The 17,006-nt window shown below is 38.7% G+C and overlaps 1 protein-coding gene across 2 annotated transcripts in view; it reads right to left on the bottom strand.

Moving 5' to 3' along the window:
• Positions 1-2,274: 2,274 nt before the first annotated feature.
• ndp (norrin cystine knot growth factor NDP) overlaps positions 2,275-17,006 on the bottom strand; it is a 35,895-nt gene continuing 21,163 nt past the window's right edge. For both annotated transcript variants that reach the window (XM_003218936.4, XM_008107431.3), the window contains 2 exons: positions 9,217-9,572; positions 2,275-3,168 (listed from right to left, as the gene is read on the bottom strand). In XM_003218936.4, the coding sequence (XP_003218984.2) occupies positions 2,941-3,168; positions 9,217-9,393 (405 nt within the window). In that variant the 5' untranslated portion in view covers positions 9,394-9,572 and the 3' untranslated portion in view covers positions 2,275-2,940. The remainder of the gene's footprint in view (positions 3,169-9,216; positions 9,573-17,006) is intronic.

The following is a 17,006-nucleotide window of genomic DNA, read 5'->3' as shown; positions in this document are numbered from 1 at the left end:
ATGAATTTATTCAGTAATGAATACATTACTGAATAGTAAATCAACAATGCATATCTTACAAATGAAAGGATCTGCTCAAATTGGAATTACCAGTTGGATGCAGGCTCTAAGTTTAAAAGACTTTCCCCTGATAACATAAAAATGCCTCTCTGTTGATTGTTTGAAGCCATTTGCAGCAGGAAGAACTTACTAAGTGGAAGGAAACTGATAGCCTTTCCTCATTTGTAAACAGGAGCAGAGACACTTCAGTGTGATTTTATATGCTCTATGTGAAGGCACAGAGATTGAAAAGCACTTTCTGTTCCAAGCAGCAACCCAGTTCATCCTGATCTTGGCCGTGTTGGTTAGTGTTGATGGGAGATGGAATCTATAAGCTACCCTGGCACAGACATCAAATTTTGGTACTTGTACATAAACTAGATCCATAAAACAAACAAAATTTATGTCAACAGCACGTGAATATAATGTGTACAACATATTTTCGCAGGGCTGAAGATCACTCAAAATGAGGCAATCCCTATCTATCTATGATGACCTAATATTCTTCACATTTCTGTCCTGGATGATATCCTGTCTGTGAATTTAGCTTCAGAAAGCCACTCACACCTGCCACTAATCTCCATTTTCTTTAGTTTATTGATGGAAAGCCAATAGCAAAGAACTCTGGCGTTCCCTGGATGATCATAGTTATGGGCATGTCGGTCATAAAGCTGCTTAGCTACAAATTGTTGGGGACATTTCATTTGTTGTTTTCATTAGCCAGGCAACCATTCCCCAAGAGACAGGAGGGACTCCTTCAATGTGTTTAATGGAATCTCTGTGATGTAATTGTCAAAATCCTGGTTGCTATATATGGCAATTATTTCAGACAGATTAGATGACACAGAACAGATGGGCTGCTTGCCTGCTCTCTTCAGGCCCCCAACACTACTTTTTTTTTCATATTTAGCATTGTGCAGTGAAACACTTCGACCTAATTTAGTATGACTACAGTTCTTAGATCTTTACACAACTGATTGGGGGATTGGAATGGAAACTGATGAATAATTTCCTCATATGTTCTTTGGAGCTAAAAAGGTTCTAAAACTGATTAATGACTCTTGTTTCACTATGAAAGCCTACATTAACCATCAACAGCCAGGGAGAAATGAAGTCTACCATCTATGACTATACTAACTTGCCCAACTCTCATTCTTCCAACAAGAGTTATCTGATCATTTTTAAGATGAGAATTCAGACTCCATCATTTATCTGCTGGTAATAATATCTCGTACATGTCCCTAGTTTATACCTTTGAAATAAGTATTATATTTACTGGAGAATGGGAAGATGCATGAAAATAAGTCTCAAGTATCATTGTTTTGTATTTGGTTAATATAAGCTGCCTGTGCTGTGATGACTTGGTTAGTTTTGTGGTGTCTTCTTGGTTCTGCAAACTTAAAGGGACACTTTTCTGAAGCTCATTGTTTTGATAGTTAATGTCCTAGCTATAATTCATTCAAACATTCATGTGCACCACAGTGACTCAATACACAATCACAGATTAAGATGTGTATAGTCTCCAGTCTGAAGAACTGTGTTTAAGGCAGTCGTAGCAAGAAAGCATGTATAATCTGTATTTTGCCCAGGTAAGAACCCAGGTAAGAGCCCCGGTGGCAAAGTGTGTTAAAGCACTGAGCTGGAGACCGAAAGGTCCCAGGTTCAAACCCTGGGAGCGGCATCAGCAGCCGCTGTTAGCTCCAGCTCCTGCCAACCTAGCAGTTCGAAAACATGCCAATGTGAGTAGATCAATAGGTACATCTCTGGAGGGAAGGTAACGGTGCTCCATGCAGTCATGCCGGCCACATGACCTTGAAGGTGTCTACAGACAACGCCGGCTCTTTGACTTAGAAATGGAAATGAGCACCAACCCCCAGAGTCAGACATGACTGGACTTAACGTCAGGGGAAACCTTTACCTTTACCTTAAGAACCCATTAATGTTGCACTTACCATGTGATTAACACGATTAAGAGAAGTATTTTTTTTTTTAAAAAAAGTTACACCTCCATATCAAAGATATGAATTGTATGGTCTTCCAGATGTTGCTGACTTCAGCTTACAAAATTCCTTACTCCTGACTCTATTGAGTAGAACTGCCTAGGCTTCAAGTTCAACATGATTCCACATGATTCATACCCTTGTACCGTATGAATGAAAGACTTTGCTACTTTGGAAGCTTTCAGCCCTTCCTTGTAAATATGCCTTCTCAACATTGCAGGAGCCTCACAAATAGTTCAATAAATTTTCTCTTATTTATTCTGGAACTGCACCTAAATCACAATAAGTTGTCCAACATTTGGATGCCAGACCAGATAAAATATAACTCTTACCATCAACACAGTCTGTTTTCAAGGCCAATATAAACTAAAGGACAACATTAAAAGATACAATAGACTTCTATATACAGGGACGTCATCTTTCACTTCTTCTAGAACAAAATATTCTGTACACAATAACATTCATTGTACATATTCTATATGTCTTGGCTTTTTTTCGGCGTGTTTGTTACATTACTGGCAGGACATTCAAATGGTGAGCCATAATTCCTAATTGGCCCATAGTCAGGATTACAGAACTGCTGAGACAGAAAATATACCCTTATTATCTTTCTAATAAAAATATATTTCTCAATATTCATGTCCTTCCAGTCCCATCACATGAGTTTATATCTTCAATGTAAATATACATTCCGATGTCTGTTTCATGATTTGGCACTTTCCCAAGCATTGTCATTGTTCACACACTCTATGTAGCTTGCAAATGAAATCCATATTAATGATCCTGTGTGCGAGTGTGCTGTTGAAAGGCTACCCTGGTGTCCATTGTTGCCACTGGGAGCTGTGCTGCTGAGCTCACGTCCCTTTCACTTGTTCTGCTGCAGCAAACTTTTTTCCTCCTCCTACGAGTTGCATTCCTCACAATGGCACGAGAGGATGTAACGGTAGGTAGCGGTGAGCCTCATGCCACCTGAGCAGCGCAACCTCATGGCCTTCAGTTTGGAAGTCTGTGGCCGGCAGCAGTGGCACGTGGATCGGAAAGGTTGTTTCAGGACTGTACTGAAGGACACCATTGGCTCAGAGCGCGATGTCTGAGTGCAGCGTCCCTCGCAGCGAGCCAGGAGCACCATCTGGAAAGGAGGACAGCAAACAGATCAAGAAAGGTAGCCCTAGAATAGGATCAATATGTGACCCCAGAAGAAGAATGGGCCATGTCATAACTGACTCGTTTCTACATTATATCTAATTATTTTATCATAATTTCCATATAAAGAAAAATACAGGGGGTTTCACTGTTGTGAATTTGGTTATTCATGAATTTGATTTAAATGTTCCCTCAAGGAATCTTTAGATCCTCCAGTGTGATTCTCTACTGTCAACTTCTGGAGAGTCTGAAAGGTTTCTCTGGAGTTAAAAAAGTTTTTGTGGCTTTTTTTCACTTTGGAAGGGGCCTGCACCCTAAGATTTCCATCTACACATGTGTAATATTAACTGTCTATTCCCTATTCCTCAAAAACCAAGTCCATTTTATGTTCAGACATAGTAAAGTAATAAACAGAAACCACTAGGGGAAAATGAAGTGAGGGAGAGCAAGATAAAAATTCGAATCACCTCAATGCAAAGTAATAGGCTGGATTACTTTTCTATCTTGCCTTCCTAAAAAACTGCACTGCCATTGTGTGCATGTGTACACATTACACATATGTATATTCAAGTTATCTTTCTACACATGGAGATCCCATGAATTTCACACGGTTTTCTCAGTCAAGGAATGCTCAGTGGAGTTTAGTCAGTTTCTTCCTCTGAAACGTAGCCTACAATCATTATTTATCCATAAATATATCACTGCAGATTTCACAATAACAGTATTTTTATAAACTGATTATTTGGGGAATATCACCTTTCTCTTTGACTCTGTCTTTCAGTTGCTCAGTTTTACTTAGCATAATCCACTATCATAGTCTTTCTCACTGCCCAGCAGACTGCTAGGAAAAAGATAAATGGCTCTTGTCAAGACATCTGAACTGGCTGATAGCAAGGAAGTTCAGAAATCTGACCAAGGACCACATGATATTAGGTACACGGCTACAAATATTTCTAGGTGGTTGGTTACCCACTCATGACTTAAAACTTAATGGATGTGTTGTGGCATTTGATGCACTAGTTTGTGAGATAGCATGTCATAATGCATTTGCTAGCTTTTAGAATTTTTTGCTGCAGCAGACGAGAGCCTGGCTGCACCCCTGGAAACTCCTAAATTTGTGCAATGCTGGTACCCCTTGTTCGTGTTTTTCATTTTTTCTTCAAGTAGAGCAGAAGGGACCTAATTCATATTTCAAGATATAACAGTCTTGTCCTTGTCCACATTCTGAGTTTTTTCTAGCTAGAAAACTAGGGTAAGGCCAAAATAGTCGGCGGCGGCGGCAGCAGGTGTCAGAGTTGCAATGGATGCTGCTCTCACACTTTCTCCCCTTCCACCCAACAGGACACAGTAGAAAACCCAACAGCTGCTATTAAGCCATACTGAATATTTCCAAGCACAACATTTCAAACAAAAACACTTTTTTGGCATTTTCTCATGTTTCTAAATGAAAAGGAAAGGTTGGCCAAAAATCACTTGAAACCATATGTAAACCACATTTACTGCTTTTGGCTCAAATGAAAATGAGGTTTGATGCATTCATGAATGACGGATGTGGATAAGCCTCATAGATGTGAGTAAAACACATATCCCTCGACAACTGCAAGAATTTTACCTAGATTTTGTTACCAACAGGAATAGAAAAATAAGAAGAGACCATATATCAAGTCATCCCATCACACTGGCCCATTTAGCACAGTATTGTCTCCAACAGCCCTTCCAAAGTCCACCTTGAAAATCCTAAGCACAGGACCTGGGCCTTCCTCTAAAATATTCTTTCATCTAATTTAAGGAAGTTTCATTTCCAGAGTTTCAATTTTTATGTAATTATTTTTTCAGTAACATGTCCATTTCATAAGTAGGTAGCCAAGATAGATTTTTAAATACGTATTTATTTACTTATTGTATATACTCGAGTATAAGCCTAATTTTTCAGCCCTTTTTTAGGACTGAAAAAGCTCCCCTCGGCTTATACTCGAGTGAGGGTCCTGGTCAGCTTCTATTCAGGTCGGCTTATACTTGAGTATATAGGTATTCAGAGTTGGACAGTCTTATCTTATTAAAGTCTTATTATTATCTTAAATCACAGTTTTATAAAAAATATTCAAAAACATTTAACCTACTGATGCCTCAAATAATGCAATTTTATTAATATCTATTTTTATTTTTGAATTTGACCCATAGCTGCTGCATTTCCCACCCTCGTCTTATACTCAAGACAATAAGTTTTCCTAGTTTTTGTGGTAAAATTAGGTGCCTCGGCTTATATTCGGGTCAGCTTATACTCAAGTATATACGGTACTTTGTTTAATATGCCACCCTCTTTCTCTCTCTGAGAGACTCAGAGCAGCTATTATTACATGACTTTGTAGTTAATATTTAGAATGGATACATATTACATGTTTAACTAAGAGAAATAGAGCCAGCCCTGCTCATTCATTGGCATTAGTGGTAGAGGACCCCCACAAAAGTGAGGAAACCATACAAAAAACTCTACTTTTTCACCAAAGGGAACACCTCTTTGAGGAATCACTAGCTTCTCCATAATGACTGTATGGCCAATTTTTGCCTGTAGTTGATTATATAATTGCACTGGAGGACCAAGAGATTCCGAGAGATAATATTTTAATCAAATCTGCAAATAATCTGCAAAGGTCAAACTCATAAATGTGGAGAGCCAACAATACTTTCTCAGGTCAAAACATTCTAAGGCCCAAAGATAACCAGCAAGGTATTTATGCAATATCACACTGGTAGTTGATCATCTGCTGAGGTATTTCTGATTCCTATATGTGGTTGCAAAAGCTGGACAGTAAATAAAGCTGTAAGGAAGAGAATAAAATCTGGTTCTATGGTCAAAATACCCAATAAATGGGTGCAAACCATGACAGAATTCTCCCTAGAAGCCAAAATGGCCAAACTGTTGTATTATGGACATATTGCAAAGAGACATTAATGCCAGATAAAGTGAAAGGCAATAGGGGAAAAGGGGAAGACCAGATTACAGGTAGATAGATGCCATCAATGAAGCTGTGAACCCAAGCCTAATTTGAGCAGGATGGTGAATGACTTAGAGATCTCCCATTTGGCAACTCCTGTAGAGTTGCCATAAGTTGGAGATGATATGAAAGCAATTAACAAGTCAATCTTCCCGCCTCACTCCAAAGTGAAGAAAAACACTTTTTCGTTTGGGTTTTTTCCTGCTTTTTTCCTTCTTTTTTGGTGACCAAAATTGTGTTCTGCAGAGAAAATAGTTTTCCTGTCTTAGAAATTTTGTGTCATATGCAGGAAACACTGCACAAGAGCTCCTTGGCAACACTTGAGAAAATTCAAATATGGGGTGAATGCTGTATCTTCTCATTTTCTCTTGCACCAGAAAGGAAACAGCCATAATTATTTCTTCTCATATGAAAGGACAAACTAGTCAAGATTTGTTTCGTACATGAAGTCTAAAAATTTTGGTAAATGCACCCCCATGAGTACAATTTTACCCATAAAATGTGCTTTGTTGCAATTTTTAGCAATCCACCCCTCCTGTCTATCCAAGTTATACTTTATTCAGCAGGATCCCTGACCCTTTTATATAGGATTTTGAGAACACTGAAAAATTTGGCACAGTATGGCTAATTTCCTCAGTTGTAGAGCTTCAGCACAAGAAAATTCAGGCTATTTATACCTTTACCAATATAGTAGAAACTTTAGTATTTTGCCTCAAGTGTTTACTGTAAAATTGTTTTTAGACTGCTTAAGACTGTCAATTTTATACTATTATTTTGTCAATACATGGTCCCTACTGAGCTGAAACGAAATGTACAATTTTAATACAGTAATTTAAAAATAAATATTTCCCTATATTATTTGCACATATTCATTAGTTGCTTACTTGTAGTTGGTCAGGTATGTGCCTTCAAGTCGCCTGTTGACTTATGACAGACCCATGAATTTCATAGGGTTTTCTTTGGCAAGGAATACTCAGAGGTAGCGTATACATTTTCTTCAAGCCTTTTTGCTGTCATATCACATTTTCAGATCCATAAACATTCAAACCAATTGCAACTTGAAACATCGAGGCAGTTCACACATTCCACTTTGTGTCTACACAGGTAGTCTAGGTCCTTATCCAAGAAAGCTAATGTGTGACCAAAGATATGTCAGCAAAAATTTTTGTCACAGTTATGGTTGGAAAAAATTTAACCACATTCAAGGGAAGTGCAGCTGAATAAATGAGTAATGGGCCAATTTATACATTTCTTCATGCATGCATGTACCTAGAGAAACAAAAATTATACTGCCTTAACCAGCAATCTGTAAAACTATTATGAAAGCGTTTCTTCAGCATCAGGTTCTAGAAAGTCTTCCTGTTTCTGGAAACTTCACAGTCAGAATCAAAAGAAATGTATAACTACCATAGTCCTGCATACTGAACTGGGCTTTGGGTCTTGTGTTTCTTGAAAAGCATGCTTATTACAAATTTCTTTTCAAAATAAGGAACCAAAACAGTTTTCAACAGGCCATTTGTAAATCTGATAGAGGAAGAGCATTCCTAGTCTTGTTTGTAAGGCATCATTTTAGCATTCACTTCAGATGCTAAAAGATCTGGCCTCTCACTAGGAATTACCCCATAATTATAATGTTTATTTTAATAGAAGCTGGACTGGACTTTTCAAGAATCTATCAGAGCTGTCACAGAAGACTTTTTGCCTGTTTCTGTACAAGCAACACTTAACATCTTTTTGTATGTGACAGCCTCACATTTTTGAATCCCTGTTATTTCAGCTCTCAACTTTATTACGTTGTGGTATTTCTGCATGGGATTAGGGCGTAAGATTTTTCCTCATTTCAAAACTTGGTAATGTTACTTTTGTAGAATTCCCCACCAAACATCTGGAAATGGTAGTAAAAAAGGAACTTTTTCAAAGGGTTGCTTGATTTGGATGCAAGTACAGTCACGGTCACCAAGGAAGCTGTCTTCTATTTCTCATAGACATTGTTCCAACATTTTAACACAAATTGGAACGTTGCTATAGGCTTAGTGAGTAGATTTGCTCTGGTGCAAACTCTTTTTGATCTAGGCAGAACAGTTCTCTCCATCCCAGTAATGGATGAGACACATAATGTTTGTATTAATATAAAAAGTTTTTGACTATAGTGTCAGCCATCTCAATAAGATTACAATGTGGGTTGAATTTTATCACAGAATGCAAAAAAAAGGTCTTGTTGGTTCCTTTTAATACCCCCCTCCCTATAACAACAGAATACATTCAGATGCACAAGTCAAAAACTGACCCTAAAAATGTAGGTTGGCTTTTCCATGGGTCAATATAAGTACTGTGCATCAACTCTTATTTTAAAAGGAAGTATTCCCTCTTTTGAGTACAGTGACGAAAAGGCAAGGGGGCCCTTAAGAAGTACTGATGTCCTGTTTTCCATTCAATATAATGCTGCTTCTTACCCTTTGGAATGACCAAGTAGGAAAAAAGTGGCAGCAGTCAGGAGTGACTGGCCTACTGAGAAGGCTCTGGCTCTTTCTCCTTTCAGTGGAATGACTCTTGACCAATTCACAAGTCACATCAAAATCCATAATTTTGGCCCCAAAACCTGCCCTCAACTAATACTTGAGGTTTACTCATATATATATGGTAATGCAGCATAACCACATTTGATGAAATCTCTGGCATGAGTTGCATGTTGGAAACCATCTATGACATTTCCAAAATGGCACTAAGCCCCATTCTGATGTACAGCATGATGTATCTTTCTTGTCCACAGATTTGAAACCCATGGTTTCACTTAACCAAACTCCAAAAAATCTTCCCCTCATTCTGCCCTGGAAATGTTTGTAGGCATCTCTGGATCCTCCAGTGCAACTCTATAGTATGATTCTGACTCAAGTATACTCACAATATTACTATTTTCCACAGTTTCAGGTATCCACAGGGGGTCTTGTAATGTATTCCCCATGGATACAGGGTTGTACATTATTTTTATGGTGCTTACATGGATATAGCTGAAGCTGAGAGATTTTCCACGCACGTACCTTTGAACTGCACTTGTACAAAGGGTGGCTGATTGAATCAACGTAGTGATGCCTCATGCAGCGGCCTGGATCCGAATCCATCATGAAAGTGCTGTCAGTTTTACTATCCGTGTCTCCCATTATTGCCAAAAGGGACAGCACAGAAATCGAGGCGGCTAGTACATGATTTCCCATCATTGAAGAACTTCTCAGGAGAAACAGTAGAGGGCGGTAGAGTATCAAAAGAACTCTAAAGGCCGAGATCCAGTCCTTTTTGAGGGAAGTGAAGGGTCTGTTGTAAGTCTTTGGGTTGTCATTGCTGGTTTTGGGTCCCACCGTTGTTGAAGTTATAATCCATCAAAACATCTCCTGTATGGCTGGAATAATATAGTAAGTAAAAATAAAAATAAATTATGATCCTGAACTAGGACAACAAAATTGTCTCTAGAGGAAAATTGGCATAAATAAGAACAAGGTTGGAAAGGGTCGTGTTATCCAAGAAATAACTCACTGAGCAAACATAGTCCTCTAGTAGGTGTAATGAAAGAAGAGTTCAAAGCCTTGCCATGTTTCAGATCTCTTCTATCAACACTTTAATAATGAAGACATTAGCTTTTAATATTGGGAGAAAAGTTTCCATGAGATGAAAGACCCCAGTGACATTCATTTCAGTATGAATTATTTAGAATTGCACCTGAGAATTTCTGAACATTAAAAGGAGTGCACATTCACATGAAATACCAAAAAGCAATTAAAGAGAATTATTGTTACCATAAAGATGGAATGTTTCTCTCAGGAAGGAAGAGAAGAGAAATTCACAAGTTCATCCCATTCCCTTGTGCACTGCCTTGTTGTTGCCTTGAAAGTTATTTCTGATTTAGGACGGCCATAAGATAACCCTATTGTGAAGATTTGCCTTTGTCTTTGCCTTTCTCTGAAGCTGAGAAAATGTGATTTGCCCATAGTTACCCAGTGGGTTTCGATGGCCAAAGGTGGGTTTAAAACCTAATCTCCAGGGTCATAGTCCAACCACTATATGACACGGGCTTATGTAAACTGCAGACATTATGGATCAGTAATTGTTCTACTTAATCCAGAGCTTGAAAGTATTTAGTGAGATAATTATTATTTCATATATTGTTGTTGCTGTTGTTGTTGTTGTTGTTGTGTGCTTTCAAGTCATTGTTGACTTATGGTGACCATATCAAGAAGGTTTTCTTAGCAAGACTGTTCAGAGCAGATTTGCCATTGCCATCTTCTGAGGCTAAGAGAGTATGAGTAGCCCAAGGTCACCCGATTGGTTTTCATGGCTGAGCAGGGATTCAGACCGTGGTCTCCCAGAGGTCTAGTCCAATAATGGTTCTCCCAGTGTGTTGATCCATTCTCAAACATCTAAAATACATGTCATGATTAGTCTAACAAAGGTTAAATCTACTACTATTGTGATGTAGCTTAAGTTTTCGATAGGTATGAGGTATGACTCTAAAATGTTGGTTAGTATTACTTCCACTACATGTCTGGAAAACCCATATAGAAGAACTGACTTCCCCTTGCAGAAGAAGGTCCTCAAAGGTTTATTTTGGGGGGGGGGGGGCGTGTTCTAGTTCTGGTACAAGCAAATAGCATTTTGCAAACAAATTTTGAATATCAAAATGAGTGACAGTTTTTTTAAAAGAAAAACTTTGCAGTCTGGACTAGATTAGAAGTGAATTGACTTCAGAATAAGATCTATCAATCTATCTACAATCTATCTTTCCATAAGAATGTGTGTGGTCTGCCGCTTTGCTTTAACTTTCTTAACAGTGAAAGGCAAATGTTACAGAAAGGACAATCCAGCTTTTTTAAAAAAAATAATTCCAATAACTAGAAAACAGCAATATACAACAGGCTGGTTACTCCCTGGGTTAGACCACACTGCTATACATGGATTCCTGCTGGTTTTTCAACCAGTAGAAGCGATGCAGCAGCATAATAAGGTAGGCAGGCTTAAGACACAGGGTAGGATGATAGGTATAGCATTACATTCACAAGATTAGATATAACATAAACAATCAGTACATAAAAGATGGAAATGCACATGTGTCAGGAGCCTTCCTGTTACTTATATGGTAAAATAAAAATCTCTGGGTACATTTTTCACTGTCAACCATCATTGTAAGCCACCATTTTGTTTTGTTTTTTAATCATTGTCAAATGTTGCTTTCAAGAACAATAATGAGGTGTAAAAGCTGAGTATCATTCCCACATATCCAAGATTCAGACTTATTTACTGCATTATGCTTTTATTTATATACTGTATTATTCTTTCAAAGTATTTTTTTTCTATATATGAAATACAGGACATTCTAGCCATTGTGATTCAGTCCTAAAGACCCTGGGGTGGATAGCCACAGAGGGGCTGGAGGTTGCACACACTTATTTTCCAGACTTCCAGGCTTCTGCAAGTTACATCTACCCATTTTTCAAAACTAAAACTGACCAAATGGTTTGAGGTCCAAAAGACTTAGAGGAACAATAGCCTTAACATGGAGGATCATACTCCTGTATATCTCTAGAAGCCCCATTCTCCACTTTGGGAGGAACGTGCATCTTCGTAAGTGGATTTACATGTGTGGGAATTAGAACAGTGCAGTTGCATAACATCCATGTCCAATAGAGGGCTGACATTATGCTACTTTTCAGCAGGCTTTCGGAGATACAGTCATTAATTAATCAGCCCCAGAGGGTTTTTAATAATCTATCCTGTATTTATTATGGTCTTGCCTTTTATGTGTTTTTAATGTAATTTTTTATCCTGTATTGTTGTTTTAATTGATATATTGCATTACTGTTTTATCTGTTTTATACTGTGATTGTATTATGTTGTTTATATTTTGTCCTTGTGTTGTTTGGGCCTCTGCCCCATGTAAGCCTCCCCGAGTCCCCACGGGGAGATGGTGGCGGGGTATAAATAAAGTTTATTATTATTTATTATTACTTTTTAGCAGAGCCTTCAAAATACCAGATGGGCATTGATGCCTGATATACAACGGGACCAAAGCACTATGAGACAAATGCTTTTGTCTTGCTATACATCAGATTGGTATTGCTTCGCACTGGATACCAATGTAATTGGGCACTCTTGCTGGTATCCCATTACGCATTTTAGCAAAAGGATTTTCATAGTTATATTTAACTATAGCTTTATTTATATCTCTGGGTATAAGATAAAGGTAAACGTTTTCCCCTGACATTAAGTCTAGTCATGTCCAACTCTGCGGGTTGGTGCTCATCTCCATTTCTAAGCCGAAGTGCCGGCGTTATCCATAGACACCTCCAAAGTCATGTGGCCAGCATGACTGCATGGAGCACTGTTATCTTCCAGCTGAAGCAGTATTTATTAATCTACTCACATTGGCATGTTTTCAAACTGCTAGGTTGGCAAAAGCTGGGGCTAACAGCAGGAGCTCATCCAGCTCCATGGATTCGAACCGCCGGCTTTTAGGTCAGCAAGTTCAGCAGCTTAGTGGTTTAACCCGCTACGCCACTGGGGGACTCTGCATATCTAGGTATATATAAAGTTCTATAACATAACAGATCATGTAAGATTCCAGTACATAATTCCATCTATCATCAATCTATCTATCTCTCTATCCAGGCAATGAAGGACTCGGGGTCCTTTATGAATCACTGTTTACACAGTACCCACTGCTCTTCTAGACCAATTAGCTAACACTTTAGCCTGATGTGTTCTACTTGTTGAGAGCAGTTCTCTACTTGAAGAGATGTCACAAGACAACCCTGTTTTTGAGGCTGACATCTGTCTCAAGTGCCGTCCAGCCCGAATTTGTTGTAAAGCAAAAGAATGAGGGGGAGGAACAAGGGCTTTCAATTTGTTCAACAATACAGATCCCTGGACAGGAGGCAGAACAGGCATACAGTTCATTTCATTCCAGTCTCCCCACTCCCATGGCAGGACTTAACATTTAAATAGTAAAATTTGTATCCAAAAAAATGGAAATTTTATGCAGTGTAAAATATAATATATGCTCTTTGAGCACTTATCTGATTTGGAAGAGTTTATTTTGGGATGATAGATTCTGGAGGCTCTTGCCCCATGGTCTATCAATCTGGCAATTATTAGCATATTGTTCAAAAATAGATTGCTGTGCAAACAAATGATAGCCATATCTTAGACTTTCTGATCTCTGCAGATTGGTTCCCTGTAATACTGTGTGACCTTCATATATGTTGCATCTGTACATGCAAATATATGCTATTGGACAAGATGCCTACCAATTTATGTGTTTGGCTACAAAACTTCTCTTTTAGCATTTTACCTGTCTGCCATGAAATACTAGATGAACCTGGGGGGAAACACCTACTTTTCCCTCCTATCAACAGAGTGTTGGGGCAAACACAGCTATTGAAGGATCTTAGCAGGATAACAGGCTAAAGTCAAATGTAGGTATATTAAACTGGGCAGGTGGAAGTATATTTCTCTTGCCCTCTCTCCCCACCTCAGACTTTCTTCTGGCCCCTGAGAATGCTATAGGAAGAATTGAGTGGCAATGCTGATGAACAAACTTGGTTGTGGGGCCAGGCTTTCGAATAACAATTAGCAGCACTAATTATTATTATGTATGCTGGAACTCAATTGACAGACCCAGTCTTTTAGACTCAAACATGTCCATCTGTATTTTATAAGTGTTTTTATGAATGTCTGATGTAATTTAATAACTTTTTAATTGATTCACAATGTATTGTACAATTTTATATATGTGTTTTATTGTAAGCTGACCTGAGTCCCCTATTGGGTGAGAAGGGCGGGATATAAATATTGTAATAAATAAATAAATAAATAACAAGTGTTCAAGGGAAAGTGATCCCAAAATCAGGTCTGCAGACTTCCCTCCCCAGGTCCAACTCAGTGTATGTGAAGCATTCTGAACATGCTAAAGCAGTAAATATAATTTACTTAAGTATTTGTACCTTATTGTTCAACTCAAATATAAAATTAAAAGTCCAGAATAAAACTAGAATTATAACAACAGCTGTCTGCTATAGTGATAGCTTGGCTTGGGGAGAGAATATTCTCTTCATTTTGGTGAGCAGAAATTTGCCTGTTGGACATCATCACAGCTGTCCTATGTGTTTCTGTGTGTCTTTATCTATAAACATCAGAGTTTGGAAAGTTACTTTCAGATTGCAGGCCCCAGTCTCAGAATTCTGGGAGTTGTCTTAAAAGGTAACCCCTTTTAATCTCTTGTACATACTTGCATGTCACAAGGAGCCTGTGATTCCTGGTCACATGAAGCAGAATTGTTAAAGGTAGCAACCTCAGATGCCTAGTAATTGCTAGTTTGTATGTGTTTTAAAGAGTTTAAGCACAGTTTACCATTTCCTGATTGTCACTCTTAGCCAAAATTTCTTTCTTCCTACCTCAATTAATCTGCAGTAAGAGTCCAATATTCAATAATCTGTAGTTCTTTCTGTCTCCTCCACATTTGAAGAGCTCATATTACAGAGCTTCTCACCATGAGATTTTATAAAAAATATTCAGTGTTCTTAAATAAACCTGCTTAGTATGTTTTTCCCCAAAGAAGGCTAACTTTCTTTATTTCTCTTTTAAACCTTTCTGTCAGTGGTAATGATGTGGGAATGGTTGTGGCTCTCCTTCTGCTTGCAGACACTAATTATTCTGCTTGTGAGAGATACTACTGTCTCTGACATTCCTGAACAAGAACATGTACCAAGCTGAGATATGAGGATTACCAGAAGATGCATAATGATCAGTTGTATGGCCAACAAACATTGTGTTGCCTTTTCCCTCCCATACTCATACTCACATGTACAGGGCTACAAGACATCAAATGAGGCGTAATGGTCCACTCTCAGATGTAGTGGAAGTGTCCTGGAGTCATTTGAAATGGCATGAGGCAGCAAAGAAAGGATGTGTATGATACAGTATGGCCCCCATATCTATGAGTTCCTTGACTTACTATGAAAACATGAATATGCACACAATAGTGAATCCTATTGAAATGAATTTCTTTTGTCAGAAGCATACCATAGAATCATGCTGGAGGACTTACAAAATTCTTAGGAAGAATACCTCTCTAGCAATATAGGGCCCCCAGCATGACTTTTGGCAGAAGCATACCATAGAATTGCACTAGAGGTCCTAGAAAAGGCCTAAAGAAAACATATTTTTTTCAGATTTCAAAGTCTAAAATATTTTTTTCTGAATTAGGATTAAATTGAACACTGAAAAGTTTCCTTTTGAAACACCTGCTACCTTTCCCCAACATATCTCCTTTGGACAATGAGGACTACATGGGCTCTTATTCCTTTACAACTCATACAAGAATAACTAAGATATCATGCCACCTCAGCAAAGGACCTACTTCCTTATGTAATGCCTTCTTTTTTATGTCATTGTTCAACTTCTGAAAGGACACTTTCACACATTGCTGATAAATGCTAGGCAAATAAAATACCTAGTGAAGTAAGCCTATGTTAGGGAAATGGAAGGGAAGGGAATCTAAAATCAATAGCTGGCCAGTATGGTATCTTTCTTAAGATCAACATTTTTTAGTTACTGCCCAATTATTTTGCAGAATATATATATTTATTTTTTTTTTGGAAAGGATGGGAGAAGGAAAGTAGAAGCCAGATGTTGGGATTCATACCCAAGGTATAGGATGTGGACTGGATTAATCACAGGTAAGTATTTCTAAGATTATCCTGAGACAAAGTAGTAATGGCTGCTCCCCTTTCAGAAGCGAAACATACAGGACATGAGCAGAAAGCAGAGATAAAGAAAAAGTATATACCAAGACTGCTTTGTCTATGACTGGAGACTGGATTTCACATGTATTTATCTCCACACACTGCACAACCAGTTTTCCCAGTTATCTTTGGAGTGTGAGGGGGAAATCATAGTGACATACATTTGGCTTCTGATATAATGAGTACTGAGCCTATAGTACTTTCTTCTTTCTTGCTTATTTGTTTGGAACTGTTCCCCAACAACAGTTAGAACAGCCAAACCAGAATTGCAAGGAATTTTGAACACAACTCAAGTAGGTTCCAGGCAAAGGTCTTTCCTACTCTTGCTCAGTAAAGTCCCTTCCAGCATCTATAAATGAATCAATCTGAAGTTTGAACTGCAACAACCTTTCCTAGGGCAGATCTATACGGATTCATTATTCCAGAGCTGATTTGGTGTGGCATATGGCAGATCGTCCCATAGTGCCCCCCCCACTGCTGCAGAGGTAGAAGGGGGTCTGAGCTGCCCAGAGGTGCTTAACTCAATTGTGCACTACCAGACTGCCACTCTTACTGCCTCCCCCCATTCTCTGTGTTGTGTTATAAGCCCTACCAGTTTGTCGTTGCCTACAGTAACATTGACCAGGGCAATGTGGTGATGACAGAAGGGGAGAGGAGAAATTGCCCACTTTTCACCCCCCCCCCCACCCGATTGTCCTGTCACCCTGGCTGACATTACTGCAGACTCATGTCATACCCAGAGAAGTCCACAATACTGTGAACAGGAGGGAACGCTAAGTGCCAACCCTTGTTCCCAAAGTATCTGAACCCTGGAAACATAGGATAGCAGTAAAAACATTTGTGACCGGTTTCATCTCAAAATCAGGCCAACTGTTTGTAGGGGCCCAAAATCAGGGAATACTCTGAATTCTGGGTCAGAATTTTGACTCTCCTCAGCTTTTGGTTAACATGAGGCAAGGTCTTGTTAAGGTGGCCTTGCCTAACACTCTGGATCAGCCCTCCGTAGTGCTTGGCCTCCTCAGAGCTGATCTGCAGCCTTT

The sequence above is a fragment of the Anolis carolinensis genome, chromosome 3 (assembly GCF_035594765.1).
Source record: "Anolis carolinensis isolate JA03-04 chromosome 3, rAnoCar3.1.pri, whole genome shotgun sequence".
Taxonomy (NCBI): Eukaryota; Metazoa; Chordata; class Lepidosauria; order Squamata; family Dactyloidae; genus Anolis; species Anolis carolinensis.
This window is presented reverse-complemented; position numbering and strand designations above follow the sequence as displayed.